The 20,637-nt window shown below is 45.1% G+C and overlaps 1 protein-coding gene across 2 annotated transcripts in view; it reads left to right on the top strand.

Moving 5' to 3' along the window:
- Positions 1 to 20,637, top strand: part of PPM1H (protein phosphatase, Mg2+/Mn2+ dependent 1H) — a 238,941-nt gene that overhangs the window by 201,406 nt on the left and 16,898 nt on the right. The window contains exons 9-10 of one of the 2 annotated variants that reach the window (XM_040637215.1): positions 17,370 to 17,521; positions 18,627 to 19,215. In XM_040637215.1, the coding sequence (XP_040493149.1) occupies positions 17,370 to 17,521; positions 18,627 to 18,942 (468 nt within the window). In that variant the 3' untranslated portion in view covers positions 18,943 to 19,215. Of the gene's footprint in view, positions 1 to 17,369; positions 17,522 to 18,626; positions 19,216 to 20,637 lie in introns of those variants that run through there. The other variant, XM_040637216.1, reaches the window with a different exon arrangement.

Genomic DNA, 20,637 nt, shown 5'->3' with positions numbered 1-20,637 from the left:
CCCACTCCATTCTCACTTTGTCCTGGTTCCTGCCTCCTCACTTCCTGCCCGGGTAGCTGTACAGCCCCCTAGTGGCATTCCTGCCTCTAGTCCATCCCACATTTTGTCACGAGGCAGATGTTCCCGAACAGGTGTTCTGACTCCTGTTTGCTCCGAAACCTTCAACCGTACCCCGTGCCTATGAGGATAAAGCCCAGACTCCTTTGGTTGGCATTCGAGGCATGTTATAATTTGGTCTGACTTTCTAGACCAAAAATTTGATCTCTGTTCCCCAGAACTAGCCAGAAAGAACTTGCTGCGTCCTTCCTGCACATGACCTCCAGTTTTCCATAGTTGCTTAGACTCTTCCTTCTGACTAGAACGCCTTTCCTCCCATGTCCAAGCGTCCAAAGTCTCCTGTGGAGAGACTTCCCTGATTTCTCCCTGAGCTCTCTACAGATCCGTGTAAAGCAGTGCCTTTTACCGCCCGCCACGCTCTGCCTTACCGCGTAGTTGTTCGCGTGTGTACCTTATCCCTTCTTCGATTTTAATCGCCTGTAGAACTTGTATCATTCAGCTGATGTTTACAGAAGTTAATTGGAAAACAAGTTGTCATCTTTTGGGTTAAAAAACTTTTTTTCTCACCTAAAACTAATGTTATGAAAAGCCAACAACACGTGTTTCTTATGATACGGGAAACAATATCCAGTTCTGTTTCAGAATACATCTTTGGAGAACGTTTTGCTTCTAAGTTGTAGAGAAATATAAGTAATAGTAGGTTAAGGGTCTGTTTTTTTTTCACGTAACAAGGAGGCTGGAACGTGGTGGCAGCGAGTGTTCGCGCATCACCTCCCGTGTGCCAGGACTGGCGTCTCGCCGACTTTCCCTTCATGTTCAAGATGACGGCCGCTGCTCTGAGCACAGCACTGTCGTGCAAGGCAGGAAGGAGGAGGCAGGCAGCCTACCTGTCCCAACAGATACTCACCTGCGTCTCATTGGCCAGAACTGTGTCACCTGACCTCCCCTGGCTGCTAGGAAGGTTGAGGCAGAGAGCTTTAGCTTTTCCAATATTTATAATAGAGGGGAATCAGGGAGAGGTGAGTCAGGAACCAGTGCTGTTTGCATGCTGTGCAATTACCTGTTACAGCAATGCCTTGCACCAGAAATGCCCAGAACGTTTAAACACAGCTCCATCTGCGTGTTCTTCCCAAGGGTAGATGCTGTTTTATCGAAGGCTCTTTTTGTTGGAGGAAACCAGAACCCACTCGAGCTAACTCAAAAGAGGAGGTGTTTGTTTTACTGATATTAGAAGAGATGTGTATGGTGTACACAGGAAGAACCCTTAACAGCTAGGCTTTATGGGAGGGCGGTTCTAGAATCAAGGCACCCCCAGAGAGCCTCAGCAGTGGGAGTCTGTCGCCTTCATGAGGGCGTTCTGCCCTTAAAGTGGCCAGTCATTTCCATATGTCTCTGCTACCAGTCAACCCAGTCTCTCACTCTCCCGATTCCCAGAGACGAATCTCATTGGTCCAACTCCCTTTTTATACCAGGCCACGAGTGACTTCCCAGCCCATAAATTGCCCCTTTAGCTTGTCCACTCCAGAGACCTCGATGGCCACAGACAGCCACCTAGGCCCACCCCTTTGGCAAGGCTGTGAGCAGGGTGGGGTTGGGGGGGGGTTCTTTTAGAGTCTTTATTGCTGAGGCTGGCATTCAAAATTCATGTAGCCACAAGAGTTTGGGAAGTCACGGAGGGGGCAATCTCTAGTAAATAGAAGGCATGGAAGACACAGACCTTTCCTGATATTACCCAGGATTTCAAATGAGATCAGCCTGGTGGAAATAATAATTACCATTCGTCAGAGCCTGTAGATGTCTCTCTTTTAGCCCTCACAGCAATTCTGCACGATGAGGACCAATACTACGTAAAGCGTCCAAGGGGCCCTGGAAGCTAGTGGATCCCTGATCCCTCTATTCTGGCCAACCTCGGGATCCATGAATTATTGCTGAAACTACTCTTGGCCCAGAGGAAAGCAATAAATACTAGACTCATGGACTCTGTATTTTTCCCCCTTGAGAGAGAAGCATTTATCAGACCTATTAAATGGTGCCATCATCTTTCTACTTTGCAAAAGGAACAGATGAAGTGTGACTCATGTTCTTGCGGTGGGGGAGGGGGGGTCCTCAGAAAGCACTAATTAACCATTTTGCTTCTTAAAGCAGAGTGAAAACCTCCTCATTTCCTTACACACACACACACACACACACACACACACACACACACACACCTATGCTTTCTGTATAAAGTGAGAAGAGGTGTGGTTTGGTTTGGAGTTAGATTGTACATCTTCTAATTGCTCTATTCCATGGCTACAAAGAAGAGACTGTAGGTTTAAAACTTGGGTGTGCATGGGAGACTCCCTGGGGACTGATGAGAAATCCCAGTCACCTACCTAGAGTGATGCTGGTGTGCAGGGAATTGGGTTGGTTGGTTCAGCATTGGTGAGGGACTGGACAGGTGAGCGGAGTGTTTAAAAGGAAACTGGCCACCTCTGTAAAAACATTAAGTGCTCTTAGAAAGGTGTGTGGAGTTCAGTAAGGTGTAGTTTTTATAATACAAGTAACATAACATAACAAATAACTACTTAGTCTGGGCCAGACAACTTAAACTGTGTTTTTTATACACAGTATCTCATCTGATCCTCACAACAACCCTAGGAGGTCCATATGCCCATTATACCCATTTTGCAGATTGGGAAACTGAGATGCAAGGAAGTGAAATAACTCCCCCACGGTTGTACAGTTCTAAAATAACAAGATGGTACTTGTACCCAGGTCTGTCTAATTTGATCAGGATCTGTAAGGGAGAGAAGCTGAGTTCAAAGAAATGTCTTTGGACTGTGTCTAAGGGACCCTCTGAGTCCAGGTTCCCAGGGCTCTGAAGAGGATCTTTGTCCTGGGACCTCAGCTCGAGTTTCTCAGAGAACTACTGCTGGCCTCAGACTAGAGTTGTAGAAAATGATGGCGTAGTAGAAAAAGTAATCGGGAGAGACAGTAATAGCCTTTGGTGTGTGCCAACCTCGGCCAGACAGAATTGTGCAAAATAAGATTGTGCACGTATAATTGAGCTTAATGGGTATGTAGTGTAGACCCGAAGATTCCTTTGCACGAGATTAAAATTGTTGTACATTTTAAATGCTTCCAGATGGAGAGGGCTTAGCCAGAACCAGGAAAGGGGGAGGGAGGTTAGCACAGGAGGAGCAGCTGGCATTGACTACTATGGAGGGGTACAGGAGACCCCCTCATCCTCAGTCTTAGGGTAGGCACTCCTCTTCCTCGGGTGGTAGTGATGAAGTCAGACACCAGAGACATGGTGAGCGGGCTGCTTTGGGGGAGCTCGGAAAGCCGGGTAAATTTATCTAAACCGTCTGAAGAAGAATAACTATTGCCTCCTTTCCTGCCTATATCCCCTCACCCCCCACCCCACACCTACCCTGGCTTTCTAACTGTGACTTCCTAAGAACGTTCCCCTGCTATGCCTCATCTTTGCCAAGCATGGATCTTTATTTCACATTTGGGTTCTAAATTTCAAATCCAGATCAGTCTGGTAATTTTAACAGTTGGGGAGAAAATTCGATTTAGTTCTAAGAAAAAAAGGCTCCAAAATCTTCTTGGAAATCAGCATTGTTCCCTTCATCACTGTAGCTCCTAATTCGATTTGATGAGCTAAATAAAAATAAGACAAAAACATGTGTATCAGATTTACGTAAAAAATGCTCAGGGGTTTAAAAATTAGAGAAGGGTTTCTAGCCAAACACATTTTTGGTTTCACTGAACACAAGGCGCTGGAAAAATCTGGAGTTTGCCAAACCCAAAGAGCAGCCGCCAGGTTTGCTGAGCCTCCCTCCTATCTTCCAAGGTCTAAGGCAGCGATTTCTGGCCAAGAACTGAATTCCACAAGAGGCCCCCGCCAACCAAGCGTTGGCCTGACCATTGAATGTGGAGGCGTTCTGACTCTCGTCTGGTCCACAGCACCGTGTTTTCCCCGTGTCACAGTGTAAGATGCAGCCTCTCCCCACATAAGAGAAAGAGCCTCAGTCACGTCTCCCATCTCCTTGCTCAATGAAGCTCATTAGCATTCACCTTTCCTAGGCTATCCTGAAAGAGTTCAAGTGGAGAAGGAAAGGATGGGGGAAGTCAGGCACTGAGCCCAGCCTCTCCTTCTCCCCTTCTCCAGCATTTCTTCTCCCCGCCGCAATCCAGCACACTTCCTGCTGTGTTACTTCGGCACCCTGGCACAGGTCTGCAGCCCAAACGTCCAGATGTTTGCTGCTCCGCGCCCCTTTCTGACCTGTCACGGGCCCTCCCGAGAGCTGGGATTCCTCCCCGTGATGCTTGCGTTCCGGCCTGTGCTCCAAGATTGCCTTTAGCCCCCTTCGGGGCTCTTGGAAGAACGGGTCTTTTTCTTTGTGGGGGCTCCTTTGCAAAACCAGCCCCTTCCTCTGCATCCCCTCCTCCCGCCCCTGCCAGACTGAACCACAGGAACCCCATTTTCTCTCTGCGCTTATTGTTCCTTTCCTTGGTGTTCAAGATTCCTGCCAGCTATGTTTTTGTAACTTCAGCTGACTCATTCAGCTCCTTCTCGCTTTTCTTCATCTATTTTTTCTTTCTTCTGAAACCGCCTTCTCTAAGAAAAGGAAAACCTTAGACTCCAGTATCTCAGTGCCCATGTGGCCTGCACCGTGTTAGCCTGCCTCTCCCTTCCCTCAGGTGGGGTGGAAATCCTATATTACAAGGTGCTAGGAAAAGCAAGGAAGAGCATCTGTGCGACTGTGTGGCATAGGGTCTGGCATGTGGCCAGAAGTGGTCAGGAGATGCTAGTCCTCGTTCCCCATCGGGTCCTGGGAGGCTTTACACTTAGGGTTTCCCAGTATGCGCGTCCATATTAAGAGAGAATGACTCTTTTCTTTGGGCCTCCCCTGTTGTCTCCCATGAAAACATGAGCACTATTTAAGATCTCATTGTTGACATCTTAACGTATAAAGTCCTCTTGGTAGCTTTTCATACCCAAGCCAAAGTCCCACTTTGGGAAAGAGCATGTTTTATTGTATTGTGTACTTTCTGCAATTCATAAGAAGCACTTTGATGCATAATGACATGGGGAAAAGCCGTACTGTATCAAGTGAAACAGGATATGATTGTATATACAAAGAGCGTGATCGTAATTTTGTAAAAATGCGCGTGTATACAGATATGTGTGTGTATACAGATATACACGTGAAGGAAATTTAATAAAATGGTAACAGTAAATATCTTTGGGCAATAGAGGAGGAAAAACTTGTTTAAAAAATTCCCTAGAGCCCTCAAAAACCCCTTAGGAGGTGGTTTGACATAGTACTTAGAAACTCAGACTGGCCATCGATGACTTGCCTTCAGGCTCTGTCTCTTCACTTACTAGCTGGGTGACCTTGAGAAAGTTGCTTTACCTAAATCTCAGCTTCCTCTTCAAGAAAAAGAGCACAGTAGGGTTGTTATACCCAGAAACTTAACAAATTAAATGACATATATAAAGTATTTAGCCAGAACCTGGCATAATATTAACTCCTTGCTCCTTTTCCAATCCCATCAAGACCACAAGATTTCACTGGCTCTTTACATAGAGATCATGAGTCCAGTCGTGTTTACTGAGCCAAAAACTAGGGAACGTGTCCTCAGAAGAATTAGGATTTGGGGGCAAGTTGGAATGTGAGACTAGGGAAGGAATCATCAGCCATAAACCCTGTGATCCCTGCTTCCTAAGAGACGAGGGGAATTCCAAAAAGTGAGAGAGAACTATATACTGTGAAGAAGAAGGACCACATAAGTAGAACAAGAAAAAAGGAGGCAGGAATGAGTCTGGTATGAAGTAAAATTTGCCTTATAGGGTCACTGAGTTTGGAAGATTAGCCTGAAGGGCTGTGAGCTATAGTAAAGCTAATTATCGTGGAGGACCTTGAACTGGACCCAAGGCAGTGGGTAGGGTCCTTAGCAAGGGAGTAGCATGATAGATGTTGGGTGGAAGCCTATCACAGCGCATAGATGGGGGGCGGGGGGTGGTGGAGGGGTGAGGAGAAGCGGACAGGGAGGCCACTCTAGAACTGAAACTTCGGCAGGAGTGCAGAAGTTAGGGCAGGGACCGTGAAAATGAAAGCGAGGCACATCTGAGTTGCAACAAAACAATGTAACAGAAACTGATGGCAGTTTAGAGGATGAAGCAGAGTGCGATTTCCTAAGAACTAAAACTGCACGGCTTTCTAGCCTAGGAAAAGGTCAGGATGCTGCTTACTGGGGACTGAAGAAGAAAACTAATTTTATACCTTTTTCCCTTTGAGTTGTCTGAACAATTAAAAACATAGACACTGGTGCCTGGGATGAAAATAATTTTATAGCTGGTATAAAGTTAGACTAGAAACTACGGTTTGGATTTCAGACCAAAATGGATTTCTTATTCTTTTACTCCATCCAGATTAAATTTACACCCTGGATAGCTGTGGGCTGTCTTCTCCCCACTCCACAGAAAGTGGTCTTCCTAATATTTGTCTGCTGGAGCCCAGGAGCCCAGGGAGCAAGTGCTGCTTATGGACAGATAGAGACCAAGGAGAAAACTCCAGGGGGCTCAGTCTCCCACCCCATCTCCCCAGCCCTGTAGCAGGAGAGGGCTTTGAAGTGACTTATCACGTTACAGTGCCTTGTGCCTCTGTGGACTGCAAAACATACCACCCCAGAACTCAAGAGTCTTGACAGAACGGTGTATAATCTGTATTTATAAGTTCTTAGCTTTCATAGTTCTGTGAGTTGGGTGGGCTCAGCTAGGTGGTTCTCTCTGGGAGTCGTTCATGTCACGGTTGAATGTCAGCTGAGGCTAGAGTCATCTGGAAGCTAGATGCGCTGGAAGTCCAAAATGGCTCACTCACATAGCCAGCAGTGGACATTGGCTATCAGCTAAGAGTTCAGCTGAGTTCTATCTTTCTTCCCAGTGCAAACTAACATAAGCTGATGAGTTAGCTGTTTAGCTAGTTAACAGAGGTAATCTAGTTATCAGTAGGGAGGCAGATTTACAAAGAAACTAAGTAAATATAAGTTATCAGGGCCCTTCAGTTGGACCAGCCCTTACTGAGTTCTGGTTGTTGCTAGGAAAAGTAGAATGTTCTAGGTGGGGAGGAAAGGCAAGGTTACACTCAGGAATCATTTCTTTGTAAACATTTCTCAAAAGATAGGGACCTCATTTTCCATGGTTCAGTAACTTGTTACAGTTTCTTTCCTCATTCTTAAGATTTATTTATCTCCTTGAGAAAAAAAAGAGCATGTGGGGTGAGGGACAGAGGGAAAGAATCTTCAGGCAGACTCCCCACTGAGCATGCCCCAGTTTGGGGCTCGATTTCATGACCCATGAGATCATGACATAAGCTGAAACCAAGAGTCAGGCATTTAACCGACTGAGCCACCTTGGCACCCCTTCTTCTCTTATTATTTTTATTTTATTTATTTATTTTTAAAAGATTTATTTTTTTTAGAGAGAGAGAGCGCGCATTGCATGTAGGAGGGAGGAGAAGAGGGAGATGGAGAGAGAGGGAATCCCCAAGCAGACTCCCCGCTGAGTGCAGAGCCCAACGTGGGGCTTGATCCCACCACCCCAAGATCATGACCTGAGCTAAAACCAAGAGCTAGACACTCAATCAACTGAGCCACTCAGGCGCCCCTCTCATTCTTAATAAACACATTAGTATCTATGTTTGTATTCATAATTGTTTCTGTATTCTTTTTTGTAAAGAGAGCTGCTAAAATTTTGTAAGTTTCAGGCCTCACAAACCATGGATACCCCTATAAAAGAAAAATGATGAGTTCTATCTAGGAATACTTTGATGCTCTAGAACAGTTGTATTTGGCAGTTTTCTTTTTCTAGTTATACTGAAATACAATTGATGTGAACACTGTAAAAGTTTAAGGTATACAATGTGTTGGTTTGATACACTTATATATTACTTATATAACAGAATGATTACCACCATGGCTCTATCAAATCATATAATTACGGCTTCTGTTTTGTGGTGAGGACATTTAAGCTTTACTCTCTTAGCACCTTTGAGAGGTATATAATATAGTATTATATATAGATGTGTATACATGTGAGATAGATAGATAGATAGATAGATAGATAGATAGATAGATATATCACACAGCATAGACAGATTGTATGTAGCTATAGTTCCCATGCTATACTTGAGATCCCTAGTCCTAGTCTTATAACTGGAAGTCTGTGCCCTTCGACCAACATCTCGTGCATCTTTCTTTTCAGTTCGGGTGCTGTACTCTTGGAGGCTATATGTTCCTCCTCCACCACCATCACCACCATCACCACCACTTTGAAAATGTGTGGGGGGTGGGGTGGGGAATTACATTAAGAGTGTAGAGAAACTGTTTTTATTTGACTATGGTGCCATCTGACCCTGTATCTAGGAAAGATTACGTGACTTGGCTTGTCCTCCTTCTGCATCTCTAACTCTCTGGTCTAGCTGGTCTAGCTGTAAAAATCACTTGTATGTGTATGTGCGACATTTTCCTGGCTTGTTTCCATTGGGAAGTGACTTGGGAAGTAACCAGCTATTTGAATAAAACCAGAATTTGACATTTACTTTGACACCAAAAAATCTTGCTTGGCAACTCATAAAACTTATGGTCACACAAGGGAGCCAACCTCTATACTGTGTCAAATATTTCTTCTCATTGGAGATTATTTCCCTCTAATCCCCTTCTGAAAAATAATAATTTCACTTGAATGTTTCAGTTAAACATGTAATATCTTTTTTTGTATTTATTTATTGCATTACACACAGAAGAATAGTTTGAGAAATTTGTTTAAAAATGCAAATCCCAGGGCGCCTGGCTGGTTCAGTTGGTAGAGCATGAGACTTTTCATCTTGGGGTCATGAGTTCAAGCTACATGCTGGGCATAGAGCTTAATTTAAAATAATAAAAAATAAAAACAGATTTAATTATATATAAAGAAAATGCATGTGTGTGATCTCACTGACATAAAATGACATCCACACCTAGGTGGCCACCAAACCTTTTTACAGATCACAGGCAAACATGGCATCATCAGCTATGTTTGAAGACCAGTCTTTTTTTTTAAGAGTGTGACAGAGAGTTGGGGGAAGGGGCAGAGGGAGAGGGACAGAGAATCTTAATCAGGCACATCACCCAGCATGGAGCCCGACATGGGGCTTGATCTCACAACCCTGAGATCACGCCCTGGGCTGAAATCAAGACTCGGACACTTAATCGACTGAGCCACCGAGGCACCCCTAAAGAACAATCTTAAACATCTGTTTATATTTGGTTTATTATTTGAGTGTTCTTGGACCATGTGTGATCAGACTGGTATTTGAATAAAATAAGAGAATGAATCAAAAAAAATGCAAATCCCTGGAATCCACTTCCTGAAATCTAAAGGTCTAGAAGCAGGTCCTAGGAGTTTTCACATTTTTACACAATTCTGAAGCAGGGAATCCAAAGATCGCTCTCTGAGGGGCACCTGGCGGGCTTAGTCAGTAAAGTGTGCGACTCTTGATCTTGGGGTTATAAGTGTGAGCCCCATGTCGGGTGTAGAGATTATTTTAAAATAAAATCTTTTTAAAAACCCCATAAAACAAAGACGACTCTTTGAATACTACTGCCATAAACCATTATTCACTGTGCTCGGGAACTTTGGTCTTTAATCCTGACATGGGTTTGTTCTGCATCCGTGTCCTGGTCCTGGACTGCATGATTCATTCTTCCAGTGCACGCAGCTCCGTGCCGGACCGGTAGGCTGGAGATACTACACGCCTCATTCTCCTCTTGAACACATGTCTGCTGAGACCTGGCTCCTTGCTTCAGACTAACTGCAAGCTGGGGGATTGACTTTGCCACCCAGAAGGTGTCCCACAGCTTACCAGGCCTGATTGTGTCTTCTCTCCTAAGGCAAGGTACATAGTAACTTTCTCTCTTGCTCCCATAAGATCTTTGAAATCCTGGCATGGTGAGAAAAGTCCTGTGAAGCAGTAACACGCTGGTTATGTGGTGACGGCAAGTCCCAATGGCCAGAAGTAGCAACTACATGAATAAAGAGTAGCAGTCATTTCATTATTGATTCATCAGGTGATGATATGACTTATCCTCTCAACCAGGACATGGTTGAGAATCAGTGTGAACATCGTTAATGATTACGCTGGGAAAACAGCACAAAGCAGAACTATGTCATGCACACAGGGACACAGGGTCACTCTGTGCCTCCTCACTGGATCTGCCACAGCTCAGTCCACCTACACCGTACTCATGTCCTTTCACTCCCAGGCTGGGGTTTCTTCTGACCTTTATCTCTATAAATGGCATTTTAATGAATACAAACTTATTCCTCAAGTGATTGATAAGCTAGATTCAAGCCCATTCATTCACTGATCGAGTCAATGAGCCTTTGACTCAGTGGTGCACAAGCGAGGAGGAGCCCAAAGAAAGGAGCAGATCCTGGGAGTAGCCGGCATGTATAGGACATTCCTTCCTGTAGCTTATTACCTCACTGCGCTGCAGAGTACTGGCCTCGTGAGGAGAAAGGGCAAGCCTTCCGCTGGAGTAGCCCGGCCCTGGGTACAGCTGCAGGCTCCCTACCTAATAGTTTAGCTGGTAGAAACATTTTAGCTGTTAAGTTGTAGCCACCCTCAAAAGTCACATGTTTACTTTGCCTGTAGACTGCAGAAGAAAAAACTAACCCACAAGAATATCTGTGGTATATTTCAAATACAAAATTAAACCCACAGCCCAAACAACCGGCTCCTTTTGGGGAGCATGAGTAGCCGGCATATTTGTCCCTTGATGCGTTTGCAGTCAGATGCTCTGAGGTCATGTGGCCAGTCACATGCAGCCCTAACATCCTATGATGAAAGAGCGAGAGGACATTAATGCCATAAACATGCCCAGTGGCCACCACATCCTAACATTGCATTTCACTAGGGAGACGCGGAGGATTTGAAAGGTCATGCCTGATCCCTCACCATTCCCCAGTGAAAATCCAGTAGTGTAGCCAAACCAAATGACACAAAGCCGCCCAGGCACACCAGCCCTCTCTCACCTCCCCGGCTTTGGCCCCTGCAGTCCCCACTGTGTGTAGGCATGTGATCCGGCTCCTTCCTCCTGACACTCCATGGGCTGAATCACGGCTGCTTTCCACATTCCCCACAGGTGGTCAATAGACTTTGAAAATGTGAATGACCAAAGTGGTTTTGCCTAAATTTTAAGGAGCAGAAGTGGGTTTCAAACTCAAGTCTTTTGCCACCAAATTCAGTGTGTGTTTCATGACACAGTGTAGAGAGAATCACAACAGAGAATCTGGATGCTGTCTTGGTGGCTTGCCAGAATGCCAACATTGAAATAATCCGCTTGGTTTATAGGACCACGAGGAAATACGGTGGAGTTTTATTTTTTTCTGGTACAAGTGCCATATTCAGAGTTCTCTAGGGTGAGCTTTTCAGTTGGCTACTTGTCCTCCCCTTATTTTCTACCACCTATGGGCATCCTTTATCTTGGGAACCATCTGCCTTTTCTGCCAAGAACGCTATTGAGAGTCCCAATCACTGTTATTTTAAATGAGGCTTGTACTTGAACCCCAAGCCCCTTGAGTCCACTCTTACTCCTCTCCTTCCACCGACTAGCTTACTTTCAGGTGTACTGCCTAAGATCAGTGCCATAAAATAATGACGTGTGGTACTTTAGAATCTGTGGTTTCCTTCCACGTTATCTCATCCGATCTTTCTAACAGCTTTGTGAGAGAGGTGAAACAGGTGCTATTATATTTTTTTTTCAATTTTTAAACAATCATTTCAGAGATAAGAAAATTGAGAGCAAAAGAAAATAAATGGCTTATCTCCAGTCCCAAAGCTAGTTAGAAGTGGAGACCTGAAGTGAGGGCTTCTCATCACAAAGGCAGGGCTCTTGTTCCTCCTGAAAGCCAGGCCTGTGGGAGCTCATGGGCCTCTGCTGAGTACTTCAAAGGGGAAAAAGGTTGGGAGAATGTGCTGAGTTGATAAAGCTGTAAAAGCCGCGAGGGCATCGTAGAGAAGCAGCCGGGATCTGACAAACGCAAGAAGTGATGGACTCTTTTTTAAAAAGTAGCTTCGAGAAGCCGGCATCCGCTTACACCCACAGGAACTATCTTAACATGCCACCAAAGTTACTCCGTAATAGAGCAAAGAGGCGAACACGCATCTTGCACCAACGCTGAAGCAGCAGCCCGCGGCCGGGCACTGAGTGGTGGCACTGGATTAAAGACTCGCTTGTCACAAGCTCCCGTGTCCGTAGGTGCCCAGTGATGACATTAAGGACGTTCCTAAGTGCTCTGCCGCCAGGGGCCCAGGGAGAGCAGTCAGCACTCGGCTCATTCAGGGGCACGTTAGCCAAGGCTCCTCGGTGCCCCCAAACTCCTTCCTGCTCCCTCCCTTACACTGAGTTTTTGTTAGCAGCTCCAGTGAGGACAGGGAAAGAAAAGGACAAATTCTGCGACTTCCGTTAGCTGTCAGCACGTTGCATTTTGGTGACTGCTTGTCAGAGGTGACCAGCGAAATCTGCTCGGTCACCATCATTACAGCAGCGTCTGGAGAGATCTCCGACGCTGAATTATTATTCTTCGTCCCTTCCTCTCATTTATTCTTTGTCCCAGCAAGTATGTCCTGAAGACCTATTGTTATTCACTACAAAAAATACTGTGAGGCCCACAGAAGAAACGCAAAGTGGGATCTCTGGGCCGAGGTGAATTTTGGGAGGGAAGAGAAGAGGACCAACTCACTGTGTGTTCGCTGTAAGCAGAACAAGGGGAAATGTGCAGTGAGGCAAATGTTTCTTCTCTTGGTTGGTTGTTGAGTGCTTACCAAAGGCTAAGCTCTGTGTTCCGGGGACAGAGACAGACCGTGCCCCTTGAGTTTATTGCCTTGACAGTGTTTCCAAGGCAAGGCTCCCCACCACTTACATTGGAATTACCTGGCCTTTGTCTAAAGAAGCTGATGCCTGGGCTCCGATTGACACCATCAGAATGTTAGAGGTGGGCCCTTGAATCTCAGTTTGTTCAGTGAGCACCCCAGATGATTCTTTTCTTTTTTAAAATTATTTGAGAGAGCGAGAGAGCACAAGCAGGGTGAGCGGCAAAGGGAGAGGGAGAAGAGAAGCAGGCTCCCCACCGAGCAGGGAGCCCGATGCGGGACTCGATCCCAGGACCCTGGGATCACGACCTGAGCCGAAGGCAGCCGCCCAACCACCCGAGCCACCCAGGCGCCCCACCCCAGGTGATCCTTAAGCATAGGAGAGTTTGAGCATGGTCCCGTGGCAGAGACAAACAAGGGGACCCAAACTGGTAGAGCTAGGGAAGAGCTGTGCTGGGGGGTGTGCGGGCTTGTGATTGCAAGGACCAGGGAGAGGAACAGGGGCTGCTTGTCGGTTTCCTTTAGGGTTGCTGTGGCAGTAGAGGGGGGCACTGCACCCCCAGTCCATCATTGTGCCCAGGGGAAGGAAGGGGAGGCACAGAAGGGGACCTGTGGGAAATAACCTCACTTGTTCAGATCTTTGCTCAAACAGTGCCTTCCTGAAGAGGCCTGCTCTAGCCATGTCTTCTAAAAGGACTCTCTTGTCATTCTTTTTTTTTTTTTTTTTTAATTTAAACTCAGTTAACTAACATATAATGTATTATTGGTTTCAGAGGTAGAGGTCAGTGATTCATCAGTCTTACGTAACACCCAGTGCTCATTACATCATGGGCCTTCCTTAATGTCTGTCACCCAGTGACCCCATCTTGTCATTCTTACTCCAACTTTTCTTCAGAGCACCTGCCCTCTTCTGACATTGGACTTTGCTCGTCTGTTTCATCTACTAGTGTAGAAGTTGTGAGGGACTGGGGGGCGCCTGGGGGGCTCAGTTGGTTAAGCCTCTGACTTGATTTTGGCTCAGGGCATGATCTCAGGGTCCTGAGACAGAGCCCTGCGTCGGGCTCCAAGGGTGTGGAGCCTACTTAAGATTCTCTCTCTCCCTCTCCCTCTGCCCGTCCCACCCTCCAAAGAAATTGTGCGGGACTTTGTCACTTCTGTTCACACTGTATCTGCAGTGCCTGGAAAAGTAGTTGGCACATAGCAAGTGCTCAGTAAACACATAAAGGCGCTTCTAGGAGGGCAGAAAGATCCACACTGGCCCCGTCTCTCATCTGCTCAAATTATATTGCTCTCAAAAACTGCAAGGATCTCAAAGATTCCTGTGGTCTTTCTCTCCCTTCTTGGCAGCTGGGAACATTGGAAGGAGCCACCAGAAGCCCTGGCCTTGTTCTCCAGCTCTCCTTCAGACAGGGGCATCTGCATAGTACGTCTCTCCCAGAATGGGGCCCCCAGAGACTCTCTTCCTGGTGTCTGAGTCCTGGGGAGCCTCAGAGCCATTAGTTTAATGTGAGGCTTCCTGGAATATCAGGAAGCTATTTACGGAGTTGAAGGGGGAACTTTGGAGAGATGAGTGTGGTCTGATAGAGGAAGACCAACAACAACTTCAGGGAGAGGAGGTCAGGACTCCAGAGCCTGCCAGAATCCTCTGGAGCCCTTGCCGCCAGGGAGGATGGGTGTGCAGCGGGTTGTCTGTGCTGCAGCCCAGTTCTTCTGAGAGCTTTTTCACAGAATGTTCTGCATCACAGGTTAATGTATAAGACACGAGTTGTAAGTGGAAAGTTGGCAGAGTCCTTTGGAAATTGGCTAAAGGGCAGGAAATAAAGGGTAGCAATAAAAACCTAAAAGGATGTTAATTGGGGAGTGCCTCAGGGAACAAGGTTGAGACCAGCTTTTTATTATTTACATTAAAAATACTTGAGAATGGTTTTGAAAGGATTTTCATGTTGGCTAATGAAACAGCATTAGAGAACTGTGTGTAGAAATGTGAATAGTGGAATTAGGGAAGGATCCAATTTATTGATGGAAATGAAGAGAGCGTTTTCTAACATGTTTCTGTGTATCAATCCACACCCGTTCTTGGCTAGATATCCATTTGACTAGTGGGCAGGATAACTTAAGCTTAAACACCTCGAATCTTTACATGTTTTGGGCAGCAGAAAAGCACTTGAAGAGATTCCGGCTCCACGAACCCAGGGTAGTCCTGAAATTAAACGGATGTTATCTTCAGACCTAGAAATCTTTTAGAAGGAGCCAGAAGACAGATGGATTCTCCCACTTAGCTATAGGCTTAAGATTGGAACTGGATACCTGACATCATCTCCCCACCGCCCATCACATTTTTACTCTGTGGAGTTCAGATGATACAGAAATGTATTGTAGAGAGACCCCGGTAAGAAGCTAGCAGTCTCTCTTAAGCAGTCCTAGCATCCTGGAGGTAGCGGCATCGTGAGCCAGGCCTGGGGAGCCCAGAGCCAAGCCCGCCTCACAGGACGGTCTGTAGGCGTCACAGAGGCCACCCAGCCCTGGATTCCCTGCTTTGCAAGCCTGGGCCGGTAGGAATCCTCTTCAGCCTCACTTCTCTGAGTGCGGTTCCAGGACCCACAGCGCCGGCATCACGTGGGAGTAAGGCAGAAACGCAGCCTCTCCAGCCGCACCCCAGAGCTGAATTAGAATCGGCATTTTAGTGGCTCTCCAGCGGATTCCTAGGCACATCAGCGTTTGAGAAGCAAGGCTCTAACGTTTGTGACACCCAGGAGTTACAAGAAAAGAGAGCAAAGGGGATTTGGTTGCTTCTATAGAGTGAGAACTGGACCACAGGAGTTCAGTGCCCTGAGGATAGAATTCTGGCATTTGGGACTTTCCAGTCTGCTGTAAACGGAAGGTTCCCCTTGCTGCGTGCTTTAATTTGTCTCCTAAGGCACAGTGCCTGCTTGGAGAGGTGAACTTACCCTGAAAGAGAACATCCCTTTCGAGAAAAGGTTAAAAGTCAGTCCAGGATACCCCTGAGTTCTCTTCCCTGAGTGGAGCCGTGCACTGGGCCACTAGCTGTGTTACCACCTCGTCAGGAGGCCACAGAGGCGGCTTTTCCTTTGAGCTCAGTTTCCAAGGGCTCTGTGGGTAGGGTGTGGTATTTTATTGTTTTCTGCTGCTGGGTGTAGGCTGTTAGTCCACAGGACCGCCCTGTGTCAAGGTGTCACGGGCCTGAGCAAACCTTTCTAAAACCCGGGAGGCGTGGCTTTCCAAGATGTGGATTTGAGCAGTCTGTAGGCCTCTTAGAATTTAATTCTTTGTGGGTTTGAGACAACCCAACACTGTGATGGGGCACGCAGCTGCTTAAACTCCAACCTCCTTCCTCTCCCTGCCTCCCCCCCTCCCCAGCTTACAGCTTTCACTCAGACTTGCTTTTAGAAGATAGGAGAGAGAAATGAGAGGGGCAGAAGGAACGAGAAGATTGACGAAACTGACCTGCATTTGTCCTTCGCTCATGAGGGTGGTACACAGGGCTGGTTCCGCCCAATTATGAGGGAATACCAATGAAACCCCAAATTCTTTTCCTGCCAGAGCAGGGTGAAAATAGAGTTGTGGCCTAACCCAAATACTGCTTCATTTTTATTCTTACGAGTTTTGTCAGGGTTATACTGTTCTCAAAGAGTTTGGGTGGATATTGAAATATCCAGGTCATTCCCGTTCTAGAGGTGAGGAAAGACGTCACGTTTGCCAAGATACGGTTTGGAGACTCAGACTTAGCATGTGTCCTTTATAACTGAGGCTAGATTGAGGCCCCTCAAACCTGAGTATAGCTCTGAGCCCCATCCTTACATGAGAGGAGCCCTACCCCTAGGGCCTCAAAACAGGTAAACCAAAAAGTGATTCATGTGAGCCCATTAAAGAAGTGTGTCTCCTCAGTCCTAGACAAATGCACGCAGAGCCACTACTAAAGATCCGAGGCTGGCCTTCTCTCCCCCACGGACAGAGCCCAGAAGCAGGGAAATCTGCGATTCATCTTTGTATTTAGAGCACCCGGCACAGAGCAGGCCCTTAGTTAAGTATTTGTGGAATGGATGTGCAAAGGGAGAGGGAGGCTAGCCTCTGACTGCTCTTCTGGTTAGCAGAGTATCTGTTAGAAGTATTCTTCTCGCTCTGTCTCAGGCATCACATTTTCAATTCCTTCTTCCTTGTCAACTGTTAAGCTCATCTGGTGAGCCCCATATGTCTGTCTACACAGCAAGTCTCCGAAGGAGGCTGCCCCTGGCCACAAACTGGGTGTACAGCCAAGTACCTTATAGTGCAAACCTAAAAACCCCTAGGCTAGATGCGGAAAGAGAAAGGAAGTCGGAAGCTAGTTGGGCATGGGAAATAATGTGCTCCCAGTCTCTTAAGTAGGAATATTCCCATTCTTTTCAGGTGAGAGTCTACGATCTCTCCAAATACGAGCATGGAGCAGATGATGTGCTGATCTTGGCCACTGATGGACTCTGGGATGTGCTGTCAAATGAAGAAGTGGCAGAAGCCATCACGCAGTTCCTTCCTAACTGTGACCCAGACGACCCTCACAGGTTCGTGCATTTCCGGGGCGGTGGGGTTGTTCTCAAGCCAGTTTTCACGGTGTGACTGAAACAACCGTGCACTTTTCATTATTCATGATTTGCTGTAGAGCTGATCTGGATGGATTAGGAACCAGACTGCAAAAGGGACAACATTTCTTATTAGAAGTACTTTCACAGCCAGATAAAAACCCTCCTTAAGTCGAACCTGGACGCAAGTGGTAAAGAATTTGATTGGTAAGATACTTCAGTGGCATGTTTCTCACGTTCTTCCTTCATAATTCCAAAGTGAGAATAATCCAGTTTGTGGTCCTCCTGATGAAAGTAATACCAGATGCTCCCGGCATTGATTTTTATCCATTGGGAAATGATTTCTTCTGAGAAACATTGAGAAAGGAGAGGAAAAATTAGAGTAGGTTTTCATTTGTAGCATAATGGCAGTGTAAATATCCCAAAACATAGGCCATAAACTCTTGGCCTTAGCAACATTTTTCTGGATGTCTTTCCTCAGGCAAGGGAAACAAAAGCAAAAGTACACATTTGAGACTACATCAAACTAAAAAGCTTTTGCACTATGAAGGAAACCATCAACAAAACAAGAAGGCAACCCACTTAGCGGGAGAAGATTTTTGCAGTATTTGATATATCCAATAAAGGGTTAATATCTAAAATATATAAAGAACTCCCATAACTCAACACTCCAGGAGAATTAAAAACAATTAAAAAATGGGCAGAGGACCTGACTAGACATTTTTCCAAAGAAGACTTACAGATGGCCGACAGACACGTGAAAAGATGCTGAATATCCCTTATCAACAGGCAAATGCAAATCCAAAACCACCATGAGACAGCACCTAACAACGGAATTGCTCGCATCAAAAAGGTAAATCACAAGTTTGGCAAGGCTGTGGAGAATGGAAACCCTCGTGCACTACTGGTAGGAATGTAAATTGGTGCAGCCACTGTGGAAAACAATATGCAAGGTTCCTCAAAACATTAAAAATAGAAACACTATATGATCCAGTAATTCCACTTCTGGGTATTTACCCAAAGAAAATGGAAACACCAGATCAAAAAGATATATTCATCCCTCTGATTATTGCAATTTCACTTACAGGAGCCAAGATATGGAAGCAACTTCAGTGTCCACGGAATGGATAAAGAACATGTGGTATATATCCACAGGGGAATATTACTCAGCCCTAAAAAGGGGGAGGATCTCACCATTCTCAACAACATACCTGGAGGGTATTATGCTAAGTGAACTAAATCAAGAAAGACAGATACCATATGATTTCACTTTTATGTGGAATCTAAGAGAAACAAAACAAATGAACAGACAAACAGAAACAGACTCAACTACAGGCAACAAATTGATGGTTGCCAGAGGAGATGAGCGCTGGGAGACAGGAGCAACAGGTGAAGAGGATTGAGAGTTAAAATAAGTCATGGGGATGAAAAGTACAATATAGGCGGTGTAGTCAGCAGTATCATAGTAACTTTGTATGGTGACAGATGGTACTACCCTTCTGGTGAGCATTTCTTAATATATAATCACACCACTATGTTGTATACCTAAAACTAATACATTACTGCATGTCAACTGTACTTCAATGAAAAATTTTTTTAAAATCTTTTAATAATAAAACCAAAGTTTATTGTTTAAAGCAACTAATGCATTAGGAAAATGCAAATCAAAACCACAATGAGATATCATCTCACCCATCAGAATAGCTATTTAAAAACCAAAAATCAAAAAACCAGAAAATAAGTATTGGTGAGAATGTGGAGAAATTGGAATCCTTGCGCATTAAGAATGTAAAATGGTACAGCTGCTATGGAAAACAGCACAGTGGTTCTTCAAAAAATTAAACATAATAATCATATTATTCAACAATCCACTTCTGTGTATATACCGAAAAGAAGTAAAACAGGGACTCAAAACAGATATTTGTACACCCATGTTCATAGCAGCATTATTTACAATAGCTAAAACACGGAAGCAACCCATATGTCACCAGTGAATGAATGGAGAAGGAAAATATGGCGTATAATGCAATGGAATATTAATCAGCCTCATAAAAGAACGAAATTCTCACATATGCTACAAAATGGGTGGTGGGTATAGACATCATACCAAGTGAAATAACCAGTCACCGAACTACAAATAGTGTATGATTCAATTTATATGAGGTACCTAGTGTAGTCAGATTCATAGATTCACAAAGTAAAATGGTCGTTGCCAGGGGCTGGGGGGCCGGGAAGGATAGTGTGTGTTTTAATGGGTACAGCATTTCAATTTGAGAAGATGAAAACATTTTGAGGGTAAATAGTGGTGATGGTCGCACAATAGTGTGAATGTGCTTAATGCCATTGACCTGTACACGCTTTTAAAATGGTTAAAATGCTAAATGCTGTGTTATGTATATTTTACCACGAACAATTTCTCAAAAACACTAAATTTGGAAAAGTAATAAATTAGATAAATTTCTCATAAGACTAATCAAAAACAAGGGTGACAAACAACATTGGGAATAAAAAACATTATTATCTCAGACACAGCAGCAATTAAATGTGAGGGTATTATGGAGATATATGTATTCTTTCATAGGCACATTGTAAAGATATTCATTCTCCCTAATTGATCTTTAAAGGCAGTACAGTTATAACCAAAATTCCAGTGAGGTTTTCATGTAGCTTCATAAACTTATTCTCTTTCGTTCTTCAAAAGACGACATAACTAGAGTAAAATGACAAGCATGAACTGGAAAAGATTTTTGCAGCTTGTATCACTGAAGAGGGATTCATATCCATAAAATACAATGAACTCTCACAGATCAGTAAAGGAAACACAAACAACCCAGTAGAAAAATGAGCAAGAGTCAAATACTCATGACACAGAAGAACATTAATGGCCAGTAAATATATTTTAAAAACACAACTGGAGTAAGCAGAGCGGTGCAAATTAAAAACATGGAGTAACTGCCGATGGCTTTGTGAATCTGTGGACAGACGGATCACACTTTGGCATACCTGGTGAAGTTGGGCCTTTGCATATCCTGTGACTCCAAAGTTCTAGGTCTGTACCCTGGAGCGCTGGTTCTGAAAGTGTAGTCCTTGCGTCACAT

Source organism: Ursus maritimus, unplaced genomic scaffold (genome assembly GCF_017311325.1).
Source record: "Ursus maritimus isolate PB19 unplaced genomic scaffold, ASM1731132v1 scaffold_21, whole genome shotgun sequence".
NCBI classification, from domain to species: domain Eukaryota; kingdom Metazoa; phylum Chordata; class Mammalia; order Carnivora; family Ursidae; genus Ursus; species Ursus maritimus.
This window is presented reverse-complemented; position numbering and strand designations above follow the sequence as displayed.